Source organism: Triticum dicoccoides, chromosome 5A, assembly GCF_002162155.2.
Source record: "Triticum dicoccoides isolate Atlit2015 ecotype Zavitan chromosome 5A, WEW_v2.0, whole genome shotgun sequence".
Taxonomy (NCBI): domain Eukaryota; kingdom Viridiplantae; phylum Streptophyta; class Magnoliopsida; order Poales; family Poaceae; genus Triticum; species Triticum dicoccoides.
In genome coordinates, this window is record NC_041388.1 from 149,473,271 (window position 1) to 149,489,354 (window position 16,084).

The 16,084-nt window shown below is 42.5% G+C and overlaps 1 protein-coding gene across 1 annotated transcript; it reads right to left on the bottom strand.

The window, feature by feature from the left end:
- Positions 1–5,118: 5,118 nt before the first annotated feature.
- LOC119300591 (phenylalanine--tRNA ligase beta subunit, cytoplasmic-like) lies at positions 5,119–15,711 on the bottom strand. Its single transcript, XM_037577504.1, has 19 exons — positions 15,551–15,711; positions 15,385–15,440; positions 15,175–15,278; positions 14,106–14,235; positions 13,274–13,389; positions 13,111–13,177; positions 11,837–11,878; positions 11,644–11,685; positions 11,388–11,464; positions 11,040–11,166; positions 10,767–10,934; positions 10,358–10,483; positions 7,563–7,673; positions 7,321–7,455; positions 6,290–6,364; positions 5,920–6,027; positions 5,747–5,836; positions 5,584–5,670; positions 5,119–5,498 (listed from the first exon to the last, which is right to left on the bottom strand). Exons 1-19 carry the CDS (start codon positions 15,606–15,608, stop codon positions 5,430–5,432), a joined length of 1,788 nt encoding a protein of 595 aa, XP_037433401.1. The 5' UTR covers positions 15,609–15,711; the 3' UTR covers positions 5,119–5,429.
- Positions 15,712–16,084: the final 373 nt, after the last annotated feature.

Consider the following 16,084-nt stretch of genomic DNA (forward strand, 5'->3'; position numbering starts at 1 on the left):
CGCGTCGTTGCTCGCCGAGACCGAAGCTTCACGTTCACATCACCTGTGTGTACTATGTAGTTGCAGCCTCGCGCGCCTCTGCGGTGCTCTCGTACGCCTATGGCCTCCCCGTGCATGCCCTCGTCCACGCACCGCATGCGCGCCACACATCTGCCTGCGCCCTGCCTCCTCGAAGCCGCGCCCCGCGCATCACTTCAGCCGCGCCCCTGCTCGTCTGTGTTGCTGCCTCTCCGTAGTCGCTCGTGCCCCCGCGCGCCTAGGCTCGCTCACGCCTGCCTGCTGCCGCATCCGCTGCTGCTCTGCTTTGCGGCTCCGCTGCTACTTGCCGCTGTTGACTGTGTTGCTCCTGCTGCCATTAGCTGCTACTGCATCTTGCTGCTCTGCCTGTGTTGTTGCTGCTACAGGAACCTTCAGTTACTGTAACGCTAGCTAGCTAGCTTTTTAATTTCTACAATAACTAACCCTCTAGACAGCTCCTAAACAGCGCCTAAGCGACTGTTAACAGGAGCAAAATTATTATGTGAAGGTAGATACTTGACATACTTCATTTTATCCCACTGGACCAAATCCATTTGATGCATGTATTAAATACTATGAAAATCACAAAAAGCTATTTTTGTTAACAGAATACAGTTTTAATCTCCTCTGTGTGGGGGCTGTATGTGTGTGGCCGGCTATGCAACAGCCGTGTGTGGCCGGCCCTTGTTTAACTAGTATATCTTATGATTAAAGTTAGTGGTAAGTTAGTCTAATAGTAGATGACATGTAGATTCAAGGTTAGTTTAGAAAAAATATTTTTTTTAGAAAAAGGTCTAAGTCAATGACATGTGGCCCCTACATTGTTCATATGTTGACTAGTCAAAATATTTGACTAGGTCAACCCAACCCCTCTGACCCACCATCATATACTACAGCTAGAATACACAACATGACAAAAGTATTTTTGTTGTTTTATTTCGAATTAGAAGAATTTTGTAAATTCAAAATATGTTTAAAGCTTTGTAAATTCATATAAAATAATCCGTAACTCGGATGAAAATACTTTTGTATATGAAAGTTGCTCAAAACGACGAGACGAATCCGGATACGCAGCCCGTTCGTCCGCCACACATCCCTAACCTATCGAATATGCAACTTTCCCCCCTCCGGTTCGTCTGTCCGAAAACACGAAACACCGGGGATACTTTCCCGGATGTTTCCCCCCCTTCACCGGTACCATCTCGTACCGCGTTAGGGTACACCTAGCATCACGCTTTGTCATGTCATGCATCGTCATGCATTTGTTTGCATTATATTTATTGTTTCTTCCCCCTCTTCTCTCGCTAGACACCGAGACCGACGCCGCTGCTACCCAGTACAACTACGATGTTGACGACCCCTCTCTCTTGCCAGAGCAACCAGGCAAGCCCCCCCCCCCTTGATCACCAGATATCGCCTACTCTCTTTCTACTGCTTGCATTAGAGTAGCGTAGCATGTTACTGCTTTCCGTTAATCCTATTCTGATGCATAGCCTGTTCTTACTACTACTGTTGTTACCTTTACCTGCAATCCTAATGCTTAGTATAGGATGCTAGTGTTCCATCAGTGGCCCTACACTCTTGTCTGTCTGCCATGCTATACTACTGGGCCGTGATCACTTCGGGAGGTGATCACGGGCATATACTATATACTTTACACTGTTACATTACTGGAGAAACTGTTTGGAGATGGGGGCTGAAGGGGCAGGTGGCCCCATCCAGGTAGTGGTGGGCCTGGGTTCCCGACGGCCCCCGACTGTTACTTGAGGCGGAGCGACAGGGCAGGTTGAGACCACCTAGGAGAGAGGTGGGCCTGGCCCTGGTCGGCATTCGCGGATACATAACACGCTTAACGAGATCTTGGTATTTGATCTGAGTCTGGCCACTGGCTTATATGCACTAACCATCTACGCGGGGACAGTTATAGGCACTCGATGTCGTGGTATCAGCCGAAGCCTTCGTGACGTCAGCGACTGAGTGGCGCGCGCCGGGTTGGACCGCGTAACGCAACTTTCTTTGTAATGGAGGTTGCTAGGTCTGCTCATCGGCCGCGTATGCAACGTGCAGGTGTGCAAAGGGCGATGGGCCCAGACCCCTGCGCCATAGGATTTAGACCGGCGTGCTGACCTCTCTGTTGTGCGTAGGTAGGGCTGCGACGTGTTGATCTTCCAAGGCCGGGCATGACCCAGGAAAGTGTGTCCGGCCAAACGGAATCGAGCGTGTTGGGTTATGTGGTGCACCCCTGCAGGGAAGTTGATCTATTCGAATAGCCGTGTCCCTCGGTAAAAGGACGACCCGGAGTTGTACCTTGACCTTATGACAACTAGAACCGGATACTTAATAAAACACACCCTTCCAAGTGCCAGATACAACCGGTGATCTCTCTCTCACAGGGCGACGAGGGGAGGATCATCGTTTAGGATTATGCTATACGATGCTACTTGGAGGTCTTCAGTCTACTCTCTTCTACATGCTGCAAGACGGAGGCTGCCAGAAGCGTAGTCTTCGAAAGGACTAGCTATCCCCTCTTATCCCGGCTTTCTGCAGTTCAGTCCACATATAATAGCCTTATTCCAGTTGATACCAATGCATACATATGTAGTGTAGCTCCTTGCTTGCGAGTACTTTGGATGAGTACTCACGGTTGCTTTCTCCTTCTCTTCCCTCTATCCTTTCTACCTGGTTGTCGCAACCAGATGCTGGAGCCCAGGAGCCAGACGCCACCGTCGACGACGACTCCTACTACACCGGAGGTGCCTACTACTACGTGCTGCCCGCTGACGATGACCAGGAGTAGTTAGGAGGATCCCAGGCAGGAGGCCTGCGCCTCTTTCGATCTGTATCCCAGTTTGTGCTAGCCTTCTTAAGGCAAACTTGTTTAACTTATGTCTGTACTCAGATATTGTTGCTTCCGCTGACTCGTCTATAATCGAGCTCTTGTATTCGAGCCCTCGAGGCCCCTGGCTTTTGATATGATGCTTGTATGACTGATTTTATTTGTAGAGTTGTGTTGTGATATCTTCCCGTGAGTCCCTGATCTTGATCATACACGTTTGCATGTATGATTAGTGTACGGTCAATTCGGGGGCGTCACATAAGGATCAGGTAGGAAGATATTATGAAGCCAAACAGAACACGCAGTCACTCAGTAAAGACAAAAGATAGTGCAATCATACAATGACTTCACAAGGACCAACAGTAAGTAAAGGGAAGGGAAGGATGAAACCAGTGACTCGTTGAAGACAATGATTTGTTGAACCAGTTCCAGTTGCTGTGACAACTGTACGTCTGGTTAGGCGGCTAGGTATTTAAACCTGAGGACACACAGTCCCGGACACCCAGTCCTGAACACGCAGCTCAGGACACCCAGTCCTCACCGTATTCCCCTTGAGCTAAGGTCACACAAACCTCGCCCAATCACTCTGGTAAGTCTTCAAGGTAGACTCCCAAACTTTCACAGACTTCGTTCACCGGCGATCCACAATGTCTCTTGGATGCTCAGAACGCAACGCCTAACCGGCTGGAGGATTCACAGTCCTCAAGTGTAATAAGTCTTCAGATCACACAGACAAGAAGACTTAAGTGATGCCTAACTCTCTTTGGCTCTGGGTGGTTAGGGCTTTATCCTCGCAAGGAATTCTCTCTCAAAGGCTTCGAGGTGGGTTGCTCTCAAACGACAAAAGTCGTACACTAACTCTGAGCAGCCAACCGTTTATGGTTGTAGGGGGTGGGCTATTTATAGCCACTAGGCAAACCGACCCGATTTGTCCGAAATGACCCTGGGTCACTAAGGAACTGACACGTGTTCCAACGATCAGATTTTAAACTCACACGGCAACTTTACTTGGGCTACAAGCAAAGCTGACTTGTCCGACTCTGGACAAGATTCGCTCTCATAGTCTTCACTCGAAGACATATGTTTTGGTTAAGCATCACTTCAGTCATTCTGACAGGTTTTTTTGAACCTCACTTAACAGTACGGTGGTTCCTAGGACTCAACAAAGAAAAAGAACTACAAAAGATCTAAGTCTTCGAGTTCCATAGGCTTCAAGCGATGTCTTCTCGCTCGCTCTCCAAGTTCAAGGGCGCCTCGTTCCTCTTAACTGGCACTGTGCAGTAGGAGGGGTAACGAAGCGGCCACAGAGGCAAGTGCTAGCGGTCAGCGAGAAGAGACGGAGGACAAAGATCAGCATACTCACGCTCTTCTCTTATTTGACGTCTCTTGGTTTGTCCCCGGCGGAGACAATATCCACAGGCGACATGGCGGCTGCAGCTTAAAGGGAGGAAGATGATAACTACGCGGCTTTTCCTACTTTCTTGCGCATGCTCTGTTTTTAAAAAAGAGGTCAAGGGTTCTTTTTTTAAAACAGAGAAAATACTGTGGTTTTGTAAATACTACTGTTTTAATACCACAGTTTTCAGTCATAGCCAAACAGCTCATAGTAATTAATACTATGGTATTTTGAAAAACTGCAGTATTCTTCAAATACTTCAAAAATACTTTGTTATCAAACAAGGCCTAATCTTCATTTCCTATGTCTTAATACCACAGTTTTTAGTCATAGCCAAACAGCTCATAGTAATTAATACTATGGTATTTTGAAAAACTGCAGTATTCTTCAAATACTTCAAAAATACTTTGTTATCAAACAGGGCCTAATCTTCATTTCCTAGCGCAGTGAACCGAGTCCATCCAATTCGTCAATGCACAAAAGAGCCCCACATGGACCTAGACACAGTGGCCGCGGCGGAAGCTCCGTCCTAGTGGACCTTGTGATTGTGGCTTGGAAGAGCGGTCCGTCCCGATCGGGAAAGGATTGGACTCGCCTTGTCCGTCCGTTCGTGCCCGGCTCTGTCCGTCAGCCATGAGCCGTCAGGTCTGGAATAAGAAAGAAAGAAAACGTCTGCAGCTTGAAGGCAACGCGCCCACAATTGGCCGACCAAGAAAACAACGCGCAGACGACCAAAATTTCCGTAACAGATATCGGGAGAAGCAGACAGCAGAGTTCAGCCGCAACCTGCTCAACTCACAGAACTGAATTGTCAGGTTCGGTGAAAAAGGCGCTGGACGCTAAATTTACTTGAGCATCGTGTCAAACATGGTTTGGAAGGGATTTCATTAACTCAACTTGTTGCCTTTCCACCGCCTAATTCTTCACAATATTAATAACTGGTATGTTTCATAGAAACATGTGTGCCAAAATGGTGCTGTATAATTTGTATCAAAACGGAAACAAAGTAAGGCAAGATCTTTCACTCGCAAAAAAGCTGAGGCATCTACAGTATCATGATATTGCTTAGCACGACTAAAATGAGGGTCCGGTCCTGTTGGGTTGAGATACCACACGCCTGCCAGACTGTCAAGTGAACAAAACCAACCTAGAGAATCCCCTGACTCACATACATGGCCACTACAAAAGAGCCTCAATGTCAATCTCGACAAAGGTGCAGGGGTCCGGAATGCCAAATTTTCTTAGCACCTGCATGTAACAGACTAGGTCAGAATTATTGTTCACAGCTCATCATTCCATGGCATATTTTTTTGCGTGTGACAGAAAAAATTACCTCAGCGTGGACAATTCCCAAGTAGCCAACCTGCTTTCCATCACTCTTAACAATTTTGCATTGTCTTTTAGTAAAGAACTCGGGTTCCTATAAGACGAGACAATCAGTACACCAAAGGAACCTTGGATGTACCACAAATGCATCGACAATTTCAAATGCTTACACTTGAAGGAACATAGTAAGTTTGGCCGAATTTTACGCATGGAGAATGTGTCACGATTTTGACGATCCTATCCACCAAACCCATAATTTCCTGGGTAATTGATAACATTTAGCCAAGGCCAACAACAAAGCACTTTAAATATTACTCCTGCAGAGGAAGTAATTGTGTATTACCTCAAATCCAGAATTACTATTACAGTACAAAGCTGCAAGCCGGCGATTATTGGAGGCACCAACATCACATGAAGCATCCAATGACACTACATCCCCAACTTCAAAAATCTGCACACATAACAATGCTGAAAAATTATACTATGGCCAATTGGTTATTTCCAATATAAGCAGCTCTATGAAAGCATTCCTTTTCGATCATGATAAACATATTAACAAACATAATTTTACAAACCAATATTATGTGTCAGCAAACAATTAGAATGTTGTTATATAAAAAGGGGAGTATATGCACATTAGCCACATGAAAAGCACCTCGGTAACACTGCTAACACTATGCAGATGAATACTATTGTTTGTTTTCATAAAGTACCTTTATGGGTCTTGGATGGTCTATATTATGCTTCAGCGTTTTCAACAAACATGACATCAGACTACTCCTTACAACCTGCAACATCACAAGCAAAACAAACATACATCACGCACTGGAATAAGCACATTTGAATTGTGCCCCCTCCGTTCCTTTATATAAGGTGTGTTTGTTTTTTCAAAAGTCAAACGAGTGCATGTTTGACCAAGTTTTTAGAAAAACATATCAATATCCACAATATAAAATTTATATCATTTTATTCATCATGAAAGCTAGTTTCACATTTTATCTATTAGGTATTGCAGATGTTTCTATTTTGTTCTATAATCTTGGTCAAACTTTCAAATGGTTGACTTGCACGGAAACCAATACACCTTAAATTCTGGAACGGAGGGAGTATAATTATATTTCAAGGTCTTACATTAGAACCAAAATGTATTGATTTGTTTTGCAGTAGGTAAGGGAAGACAGCTAAATATGAATGACCACATATACTACGAGTATGACGACAATCTATTTAACTAACATCATCCAAAAGGTATATTAATCAGAAAGACAGAACCATAGCATTTCATCAACTATAATCAGTAAATAATGCAGCACCAGAGACTAGGTGTCCATGCATTCATGATTGTACTAATTAATCAAAAAGACAGAACCATAACATTTCATCAACTATAATCAGTAAATAATGCAGCACCAGAGACTAGTTGTCCATGCATTCATGATAATACTAGTTAATCAAAAAGACAGAACCATAACATTTCATCAACTTTAATCAGTACATAATCCGGCACCAGGTGGTAGTTGTGCATGCATTCTTGATTTTGCTTGTATGCATATTTAAATTATCTACAACTATTTAAAAAAATGAAGCTAATAAAGATACCAAGCCTAGAAGGCCAGGCCTCAATGAATGAACGCTTAACATGCATTAACAACATAATGACATACTTTTTTCTACTGTAACAAGCAGTAACAAATAAATGAAAGATCCAATCATAAAGACACCCTTCAGTACTTGAGCAATTCACCTCAAATTCAGAAGTACGGGGGTTTGCAATAATGACTGCTTTATTTCCATCGTCTGTCCTGTTTAGCATGTCAAAGTTTTCTTCGTGTGAAGTCAAAACAAATGTGAGCACCTCCATATAACCAGCTCTTGCAACCTGCCCCAAAAACATTGTTCTCCCAGTAAAATATCGATGAGTGAACAGATGCATATGGAACACAGCTGAAGGATCGCTACAAGGTACTGAATATTTTAAGCACATACCTCAGCACGGATTTTATCAGAGAAACGGTTTAGTGGTTGCCTTCCACCTATTGTCATAGACTTTGGCTTTGATTTTGGCACATTGTTGTACCCATAAGCTATAGCAACATCCTGTACGGAATGAAAATGAAAATCAAACCAGAAACTATCAACCAATTCTAAATAATCTTTCCGTAAGATAAAGCACGGATTGACTCCGTGGGTTCACCGTCACAATACGCTTCTTTTCGTGAATTTACGCTTTTAGTTTAAATATAAAACATATACGTGAGGTGGTACTAATTGGTTACTCCCTAATTTTTGTCGGTCTTCGTCCGTCCGTCCGTCTCAACCAAAATTCCCCGCATGGGCCGCACATAGCTTATTTTGTGCATCCCCGCATGGGCCAAGGTGGGCCTGGTCGGATATTTTGGCAAAAAAATAAATTTACTTGCGTCAAGAATTGAACTCACGATCTGTCAAACCATACCATACACACATACCAACTAAGCAATATCAGCTCACGTGTAGTCAAGACGTTTACTTTTCTTATTCAATAGTACCACCTCGCCCCCTTACAACTGAAAGCACCAACATATATACGTCTTAGAGTTACACTTTATCAACCAGCTCAATAAGTCGGCTAAGGAAGGAAGGAAAATGAGTCTAGGGAAGGAAAGATATATGGTGGGCCAATTAAAATAGGAAGGAAGGAATATCCATACTACGTGGGCGCTAATTAAACTGGAAGGAAGGAAGAGAATGATGGATGCGGTGCGTCCTATGTGGACTAATTAGACGAAATTCAGGCTAATTAACTTGTGGGAAATTAATGAGATTCATAATGCCATGCTTGCTGCATAAATTTAAAAGAGGGGTTTAAGAAAACAAGTATTAAAGGAGATTAGGTGAAATTGCTAATTGATGATTGTTCAAGAAAAAAAAAGAAACCCCCTAATTAAAGGAGAGTTTTTTTTAAGGCACCCGAGTGTATTTGTGTGGAGGGCCTTCCTGTAATTGGCGTGGAGGGCGGCCGCTATCCGGCCCTGCTTGGATCCTAACCAAATACAATGAAGAACGACTCTTTTGTAGTCTTTTCAGTTTCCTCCTCGGTGTGTACATGTGTGTTGCTGTGCAAAGCTCAATCTCATTAAGTTTCCTATAGCTAGGTACACGAGCTAGGTTCTGCATATACCAGCTTGATCTGCATGCAGATCTTATAGGAAAGCAAGACTGGATCGATTTGTCCTAGAACTGTGTACATGTGTAAAGTTGTGCAAAACTGAACACAACATAGTTTCATGTACCTTGATTTGTTGGTTCTGCATGTCAATGTTGATGATCTCAAACAACTACTTGGTTCTGATTGTTGATGTTATAGGATGGATGTATGCACAATGAGAGAGCATCATGGAGATAGCAGAAACTAAAGGCCTAATTTGCCTCCACACATGGTTTTGTCTTGTCCAATTTCACAGCTTGACTGGTTAGTAACTTACTATTTTACTGGTCATGGAACAAACTATGTATAGGTCTAGGTCAAGACGGGGTGGATGATTCATCTGCCTAAGTTGGGTAGGGTCCATCAACAACACGAAACTGCTCGGTAAAAGAATATTTCACAGTTGCGCCTTAGAAAATCAAGCCATGAAAATACTGTCAATTTCTCTATTTTTTCAAAGGCCTTTGAAAAATAATTATCTCTTTGTGGCACATGTTTACCTCCTCTTCAACGGTTTCCATGTTAACTGGACCCAGGGCCGGCCCCGGGCCAGGGCAGCAGGGGCGACGGCCCGGGGCCCAGTCAAATTAGGGACCCCGACCTAGTGCTGCTATATATAGATATGGGCCTTGATGAAATGCTAAATAAAAAAGAAAGATTCTGTAGGCAGGGAGGCCTATCTCCAGCAGAAGCCCAACTGTGAAGGCAGGCAGGCACGCACACGGGCACAAGGGCAGTTGCTCAGAAAAAAAAGGGGGCACAAGGCCAACAACCCGCTGAGAATGAGACCACAATTGAGGAAAACAATGCCCATATGAGACTCCTATAAATATTTGAGTGGCTGTGAGAATCCTGCAAGTGTAGATGAACAAGGATCTTCTCCTTTTGATATCTATGACCCTAGAAACTGGGACACTCTTGACAATAAATCAAGAGATATTCTGATTATAAAAAGGGCATACAAGGGAACAAAATCTTGTGTTTGAAATAGACTACATTTATCTTGACAGTTTCATTTCATGATTTTGCATCAAAAAATGCACAGAGCCATTTCTCATCATTACTGGAGGCTTGGAGGTTCGCTAGTATGTCATTTCTTTTCTGTTATGCTCCATGACTTTTATGATGTTTGATTTACACCTAAAGTATGAAATTGTTATTTATGACTTGGAGTGATATTTACCAAGGAAAATTACCGTTGTTTATTATAGCTTTGCAATATATTTTTTTATCAATGTATGGAATCAATTTTTTCCTCCAATGCTGTCACTGGGCCCATTCATTTGAGTTCACCCCGGGGCCCCCGAAACTCCAGGACCGGCGCTGACTGGACCCCATTAAAGATTACATCACCTAGGCGCCAACTCAATATGAGGGCGCTCGAAAACAAGCCGACGAACTTCCGCACTCGAGAATTCAGAAAAAATGTTTCATGTCTACCACATCTGCACAACCTGATTCTCGTGCCTTGCAAGCTATGTTACTTTAGTTGAAGGAATGATAATGTAGGGATGCTATTTTCTCCCGTTGCAATGCACGGGCAATTTTCCTAGTAACTACAAAAAAGACTTTGATAGGTAGGGGCATATGTTACCTCTGTTAGATCACGGGCATGCAGAACATCACTTCTTGTAGGAGGGACAGACACCGAAATACAAGGCTCCCCATTTGATGAACAAAGTCTCGCTTGCAATTGCATTTTGTTCAAAAGGGAGATAACCTGAACTTTCAAATACTCAGTTGTATCATTTCACTTGCTCAAAGCTGCGAGCATAAATTCAAAGAACTCAAGCAGAAAACATTGCCTTACATAATTATCAAAAATATTTGTTTAATTTAATTTTGAATACAGGTAGAACATTGCAATTTGCATCAGAAAAACCAGCTGTTCTACAGTAGAGATCGAAATCTATCACTTGTTTCAATTATTACATATGAGGTCTGTGTTTCCAGCGAAAAGATATGCTGTACTTGATGATCTTTCAGGCTTCAATAAAGTATACCTGTGTCTCATCTAGGGAGATTCCAATGGGTCCAACAATATCAGAGAGCGGAACTTCCATTTTATAACATGAAAGATCAGGATAAATGGCTGTGCTTCCATCATAAGATACCACTTCAACTGGTTCCACTTCAAACTTATTTTCACAGTACTCCGAAAACATTGCAACCTAGACACATAGGTAACAAGTGCATCAACAAAACAAATCTAATCTTCATCCAAAAGGACAGAACAATTACAATCTAAAAGATAGCAAGCATTACATTACACCTACCATTGTGTTCAGAACAATATTTGCTTTTGTAAGGTCTGTCGCAGTGCATTCGATAAACACATTCCTTGTCTTAAGGGTGATAGCAGAATGTGCACCATTGATGATAGGAGGTAACGATAATACAGTTCTGCAAGTATTGAAGTGTCAGCTTGCTGTATGGGCAGTACAAAACAAGGACCCAGAATAAGTACCAGGACAGTCCTGGTACAAACAATATATGCATCATAATATTAAGTGAAGTATTGAACTGGTAACTAAACGTGTGTCTTGCCTTTTATAACAAGACCATACGCCTTGTAACAAAAATAAGTTGAGAAATGTAACCACAATACCATGAAATGGGTTTACCTGTTGCTATCATGTATAACTGGGTAAACTGGAGAGTTCTCGATTATATGCAAAAATTTCTTCAATTTCATGTCCGACTGCCAAAAGAAAGTGTAAGCTATCAGTGACCAAATATATGTACAGAGAGAGTATTTAAGGAAAATCAGAACTAAGCACCAAGGGTATAGAACTGCAGAACTTCAGAAAATCATGGTTCCCACGGTCATAAGTAGCAATATTAAGTATACCAACGGCATTATAACCTATAGCTACTTACTCTGTAGAAATCCATCAATGCATCCGCTCTGAAATTTTGCTCCTGAACCAATATAACCAAGCAAACGAAAAGAAGAAATGTAAGTCAAAACTGCTGTTTTCCCAGAAACCCACACAAAAGACTGCAGGAATGCTCTAACAGTAATGTGTAAAGTGGAGATATGTATCGCTGGTTTAAAGTGGTGAATTTTAACCTGCTTTAGTGGGATAAAATTGATTTCCTGTGGTGGTAGAGCCTGAAAAGATTAATTAATATGTCAAATAAAGGATATAGGAATCAACAGGGGCATTTGCATCGTCGCATCATCAGCTATAAAGTTAAAATAATATTTGTGAGTTTTGATCAAAATGAAAAAAGCTTATCCGAAAGAGGCACATAAGAAGATATATACTATAGTCAAGAATTGCTTGCAAGGTCGAAAATTCCCACAAAAATCTCTAAACATAAATAAAATATCAACTTATGATACACTTGAAAAGCTCAGCACCTGATGGTGTTTTTCTTTGTATTTACTTCAACTAGCCAAGCTATCAAAGAATATGGACAGTATAGGGTATAGCACGGAAATTGGGAAAGGCCCATCCAAACACCACAACTCAACACATACATCAATTCAACAACTTCAAACAAGAAACCATGCCTAGGATGCACAATGGTTCCAAGGTTAATGCACCAGTTACACCAAAATTAACACCGATTCTCCGAATTTCCATCCGAAGTCAATAGCATCAGGAACAGTTTGATTGCACATGTCAGGGAGAGCTACTCTTCAAATTTTACTAACTAGACCCGAACCCCCGCCTTTCACTTGTCAGTTAACCACCCCGGAATCAACAGCAGTCCGCAAAAATGGCACCGATTGTACTTATAGGCTGGAATAACACCAACAGTGGGGAGCACCTTGGGCTGGTGTTACAAAGCTTCAGACCATAATGCAATAGGTTTAAATAACAGGGCACAAGTTTCCCCCAAATTAGGGCTTCTCTAAAATGCTGGTGAAAAGGAGGTCCAGTTTATCAATACAAGCTGAGAGTTAGCTCCAGCTTGAAGACAGCCTGTTTAAAAGTATAGTTTGCTTCTGGTGAACTCAAGACAAACCTGAACTCCCCCAAACAGGGCCTGAGGCAGCGGAAGGGAGCTTCTGGGGCCAATAAGCTATAGCCTTGACATGAGCTAGCTCCGTGGATACATGCAAAATCAATTAAATGGACCACAGCATGTCCTGTGTTTCTATATCCCTAAAAAACTTAACTACCCTTGAAAAAAAAAGCTTTAGCAATGATCCTCAAACAGAAATATGCCCCCCCACCCACCAACCACAGAGAAGAACAGAAAATGCAAAACACGCACAGAATGAAATAGCAAGGATGTGCCTGACGGAAATACAAAGCTCTCTGGGATGTTTGATGGAATTAATAAGGAGCGTCAACTAACTGTAGCTAAATTGCAGCAAGGTCAAAAAATTACCTCGTATGTGAAGGGTCCTTGTAGAGTGTCCAAATCATGGGTACCAATAGCAACAAGAGTTCTCTTCCTGTTCTCCAGCACAACAATGAGTTAACTAAGGGTGATGATCTTCAACTCAAATACAACAAACTAACACACCACCGCTAGCCCAGACAAGTTGTACCGGCAAATATTTTGATGGAGTTTGTCTTGAAGATCAATGAAGCTGTTGTATCTGACTTCATCAAAAGTTACTCCTCTTAGGACAGCACAAACTACATATGGTCTAATTTGCGAGGTCTGCAAGAGAAATAAAATATCAGCTGGTCAAGGCTTTGACTTTCCTTTAATAGATGTGTGCATACATAATCCATTTCTTCCTAGAGAAACAGGGTCAAGATTTAAAAAAAACGTAATCCATTACTTGACATGTCATCTGCTGCTAGCGTCTAGAATCTCAAACGCATGGACAAGTTAACATCAAGGAATTTTCATGTCTTTTTCTGCTATACAAGTGGTCAGGGCTACAACTGAACATTTATGACACACATGGATTAAGTATGACAAACATATGTATAGAAAATTAAACTAGTGTGTTAACCGCTGCCTTTGTTTTCTTTTTCCAAACCCCTTTTTTGTCATTCATTTAACTCACTGAGTCATTTCTCCTTTTTTTGAAATGTTTTTTATCCAGAATATACACTAACAATGAAGTTGTTCAAGAGAGTTTAGAATTGAGACGAGCACCAAGCCCTTAGCTCTGTCTATCGATTTTATCCACAGCCAATACAGAACTGTTACCCAGAAGTTAGCAAAAAATTTCAAGTATATTAATTGAAAATTTGAAGATACTCAACCTTATTGTTTTTTTCTCATATTTTTCGAGTACGTTAATTGAAAATTTGACATATGTCGTAACATGGCAATAAGAAATTATAAGGATAAAATATAATAACCATACGTATAATAAAGAGCTAGATGAGGGTAAAAGTAAACCTTCCTGGTCAACCCATTACCTGTGATCTAACATGCATCTGAAGCATTGAACCACGAGGGATTGAGGCAATTTTAAATATAGGGGTAGCTTCACTCCCAGTGAAAATGCGAAGGGACCTTGCTATTCCTTCTAGACATAACAAATCATATCTGCATGCATTGTAATGGACATCACACTGCATAAGAAATCTTTGCTAATTCTTTGTAGTTGTTTAGCAACCAACAAATCATCCAATTGAACTTAGTAAATTAAGAAAACATATCGTGAAAGCATAAGGCAGCCAAGACATTTCCAGTGCATACTTGACGCCAGCAATACTAATATGGTGATACTCCCATCTATAAAACCAGTGTAGACTATTTGGAAGTTCAACAATTTGAAGTCTTATGTCACATTAGACATATACGAGCAAACAGTTCTTTTTCTTTTGCTGGAAAGAAAGCAAAAGCAAAAGTTCTGGATGAACACAATGTGCTGTGTGGAAGTTCAACTATTTGAAGTCTTATCTCACATCAAACATGTACGAGAAAGCAAGTTATTATACTACATGTGTCTCACAGCATCAAAAAATTTCTTACTACACCCAAACTTAACAAGAGAATAGAACTAAATACAAAAGTAACAAGACAAAATAAACTACTCCCTCCGTAACATGGATTACCATCAAATATAGGAATGGCGCAAGCCAAAGTTTATGTCAAATTAAATGGAAATCAGAGTGAACAAAACCTACACATGTTGGTTCCAAATTTGACGCCAAGACCAAAAGAATCACCATAAATAATGCAGGCTAAGACTTGAGCTGACATTAGTACGGATTAACAAGGTCAATCTCCGCAAAGTCCAACCATTAAGTGACACATGGCATGCACGACACCCATATACACCAAAAACTTTTAACTGAATTGCAGAACAAAATTTGCTCGTGACACCAATTCATACACACATATTCAATTAGCAGCTCAATGCAGACTAATTGAGCTAGTGATACCGAAGACGTACAGATATCTCGCATGATAGCAACTCAAGTCAGAGCAGTTTAGCCACTTGTATAGACAATTCAGCTGGTAAAACCGAAATGCGATTACCTATTGGCGGCAACCTCAATCTTGTAGATGACCTCGTCATCGCCGTCCGCTTCGACGTCTTCCTCCAGGTGCTTCTCCTTCCGGATGATGGCCTTCTCTGTGGTCTACACAAACCCAATAAAGCAAATCACATCAAACGAAATTAACACCCAAACAGCAAAGCATGCGAGTATAGGAGAGAGAAAAAGGGCACAGATCCGAGAGGCTCACCACATCATCGAGTTCGATGCCGAAATCGAAGCAGAGTGCCTCGAATTCGTCTTGCGCTGGAGCATCCACAACAAAGAGACGAGATAAGTTAGGCGTTCTCGCGGCGGGTTAAGGGAGGGAGTACGCGGCGGGGTTCAGGGGTGGGGGGCGAGGGGGAGGCGCTTACTGTAGACCCTGCCGAGTGCGGCGAAGAGGCGGTCGCGGCCGACGCTGACCGTCGGCATCGCGAGCGGCGGTGTGTCGCTTGCTGGCGGCGGGGCACGCGAGCGGCGGCTGCGGCGGGGAGAGGTGAACGCGCTGGCGAGAGGGGGTTTGGACAGACAGGTGGGGCGCGGGGCTCAGGGTTTTTATCTTTCTCTCCTTTGTACGATGATGAACTGACCACCTGCACGCGTATGGGATTGGGCACGCCGCCACGATAAGGAAGGCATGCACGGACTGCCGCGGCCCTGATCACAGATGGTTAGGGTTGGAGAGAAGGATAGAGAGAGATCAGTGCTACAGATCTTTTTTTTTAAACGTTGGCAGTAGCACTGCCAAATTCATTGATCAGAAAAAGAGTAATAAGAACACCTTCAAATGAGAAAAGCACCGCAAAAGGGCTAGTGCAAAAAGAAAAGAAAGAAAACAGAAACCCGCCGGCACCAACACAAACCCAAGATCCGCCAGCAACCATGCACATCATCGGAATCCATCGTCG

Excerpts from the sequence above, each read along its gene's own strand:
- LOC119300591 (XM_037577504.1), bottom strand. The coding sequence starts at position 15,608 with ATGCCGACGGTCAGCGTCGGCCGCGACCGCCTCTTCGCCGCACTCGGC. Across the intron at positions 15,279-15,384 it reads GCATCGAACTCGATGATGTG|ACCACAGAGAAGGCCATCAT; the intron begins GTGAGCCTCTCG and ends GGGTTTGTGTAG. Across the intron at positions 11,465-11,643 it reads CATTGATGGATTTCTACAGA|TCGGACATGAAATTGAAGAA; the intron begins GTAAGTAGCTAT and ends TTCTTTTGGCAG.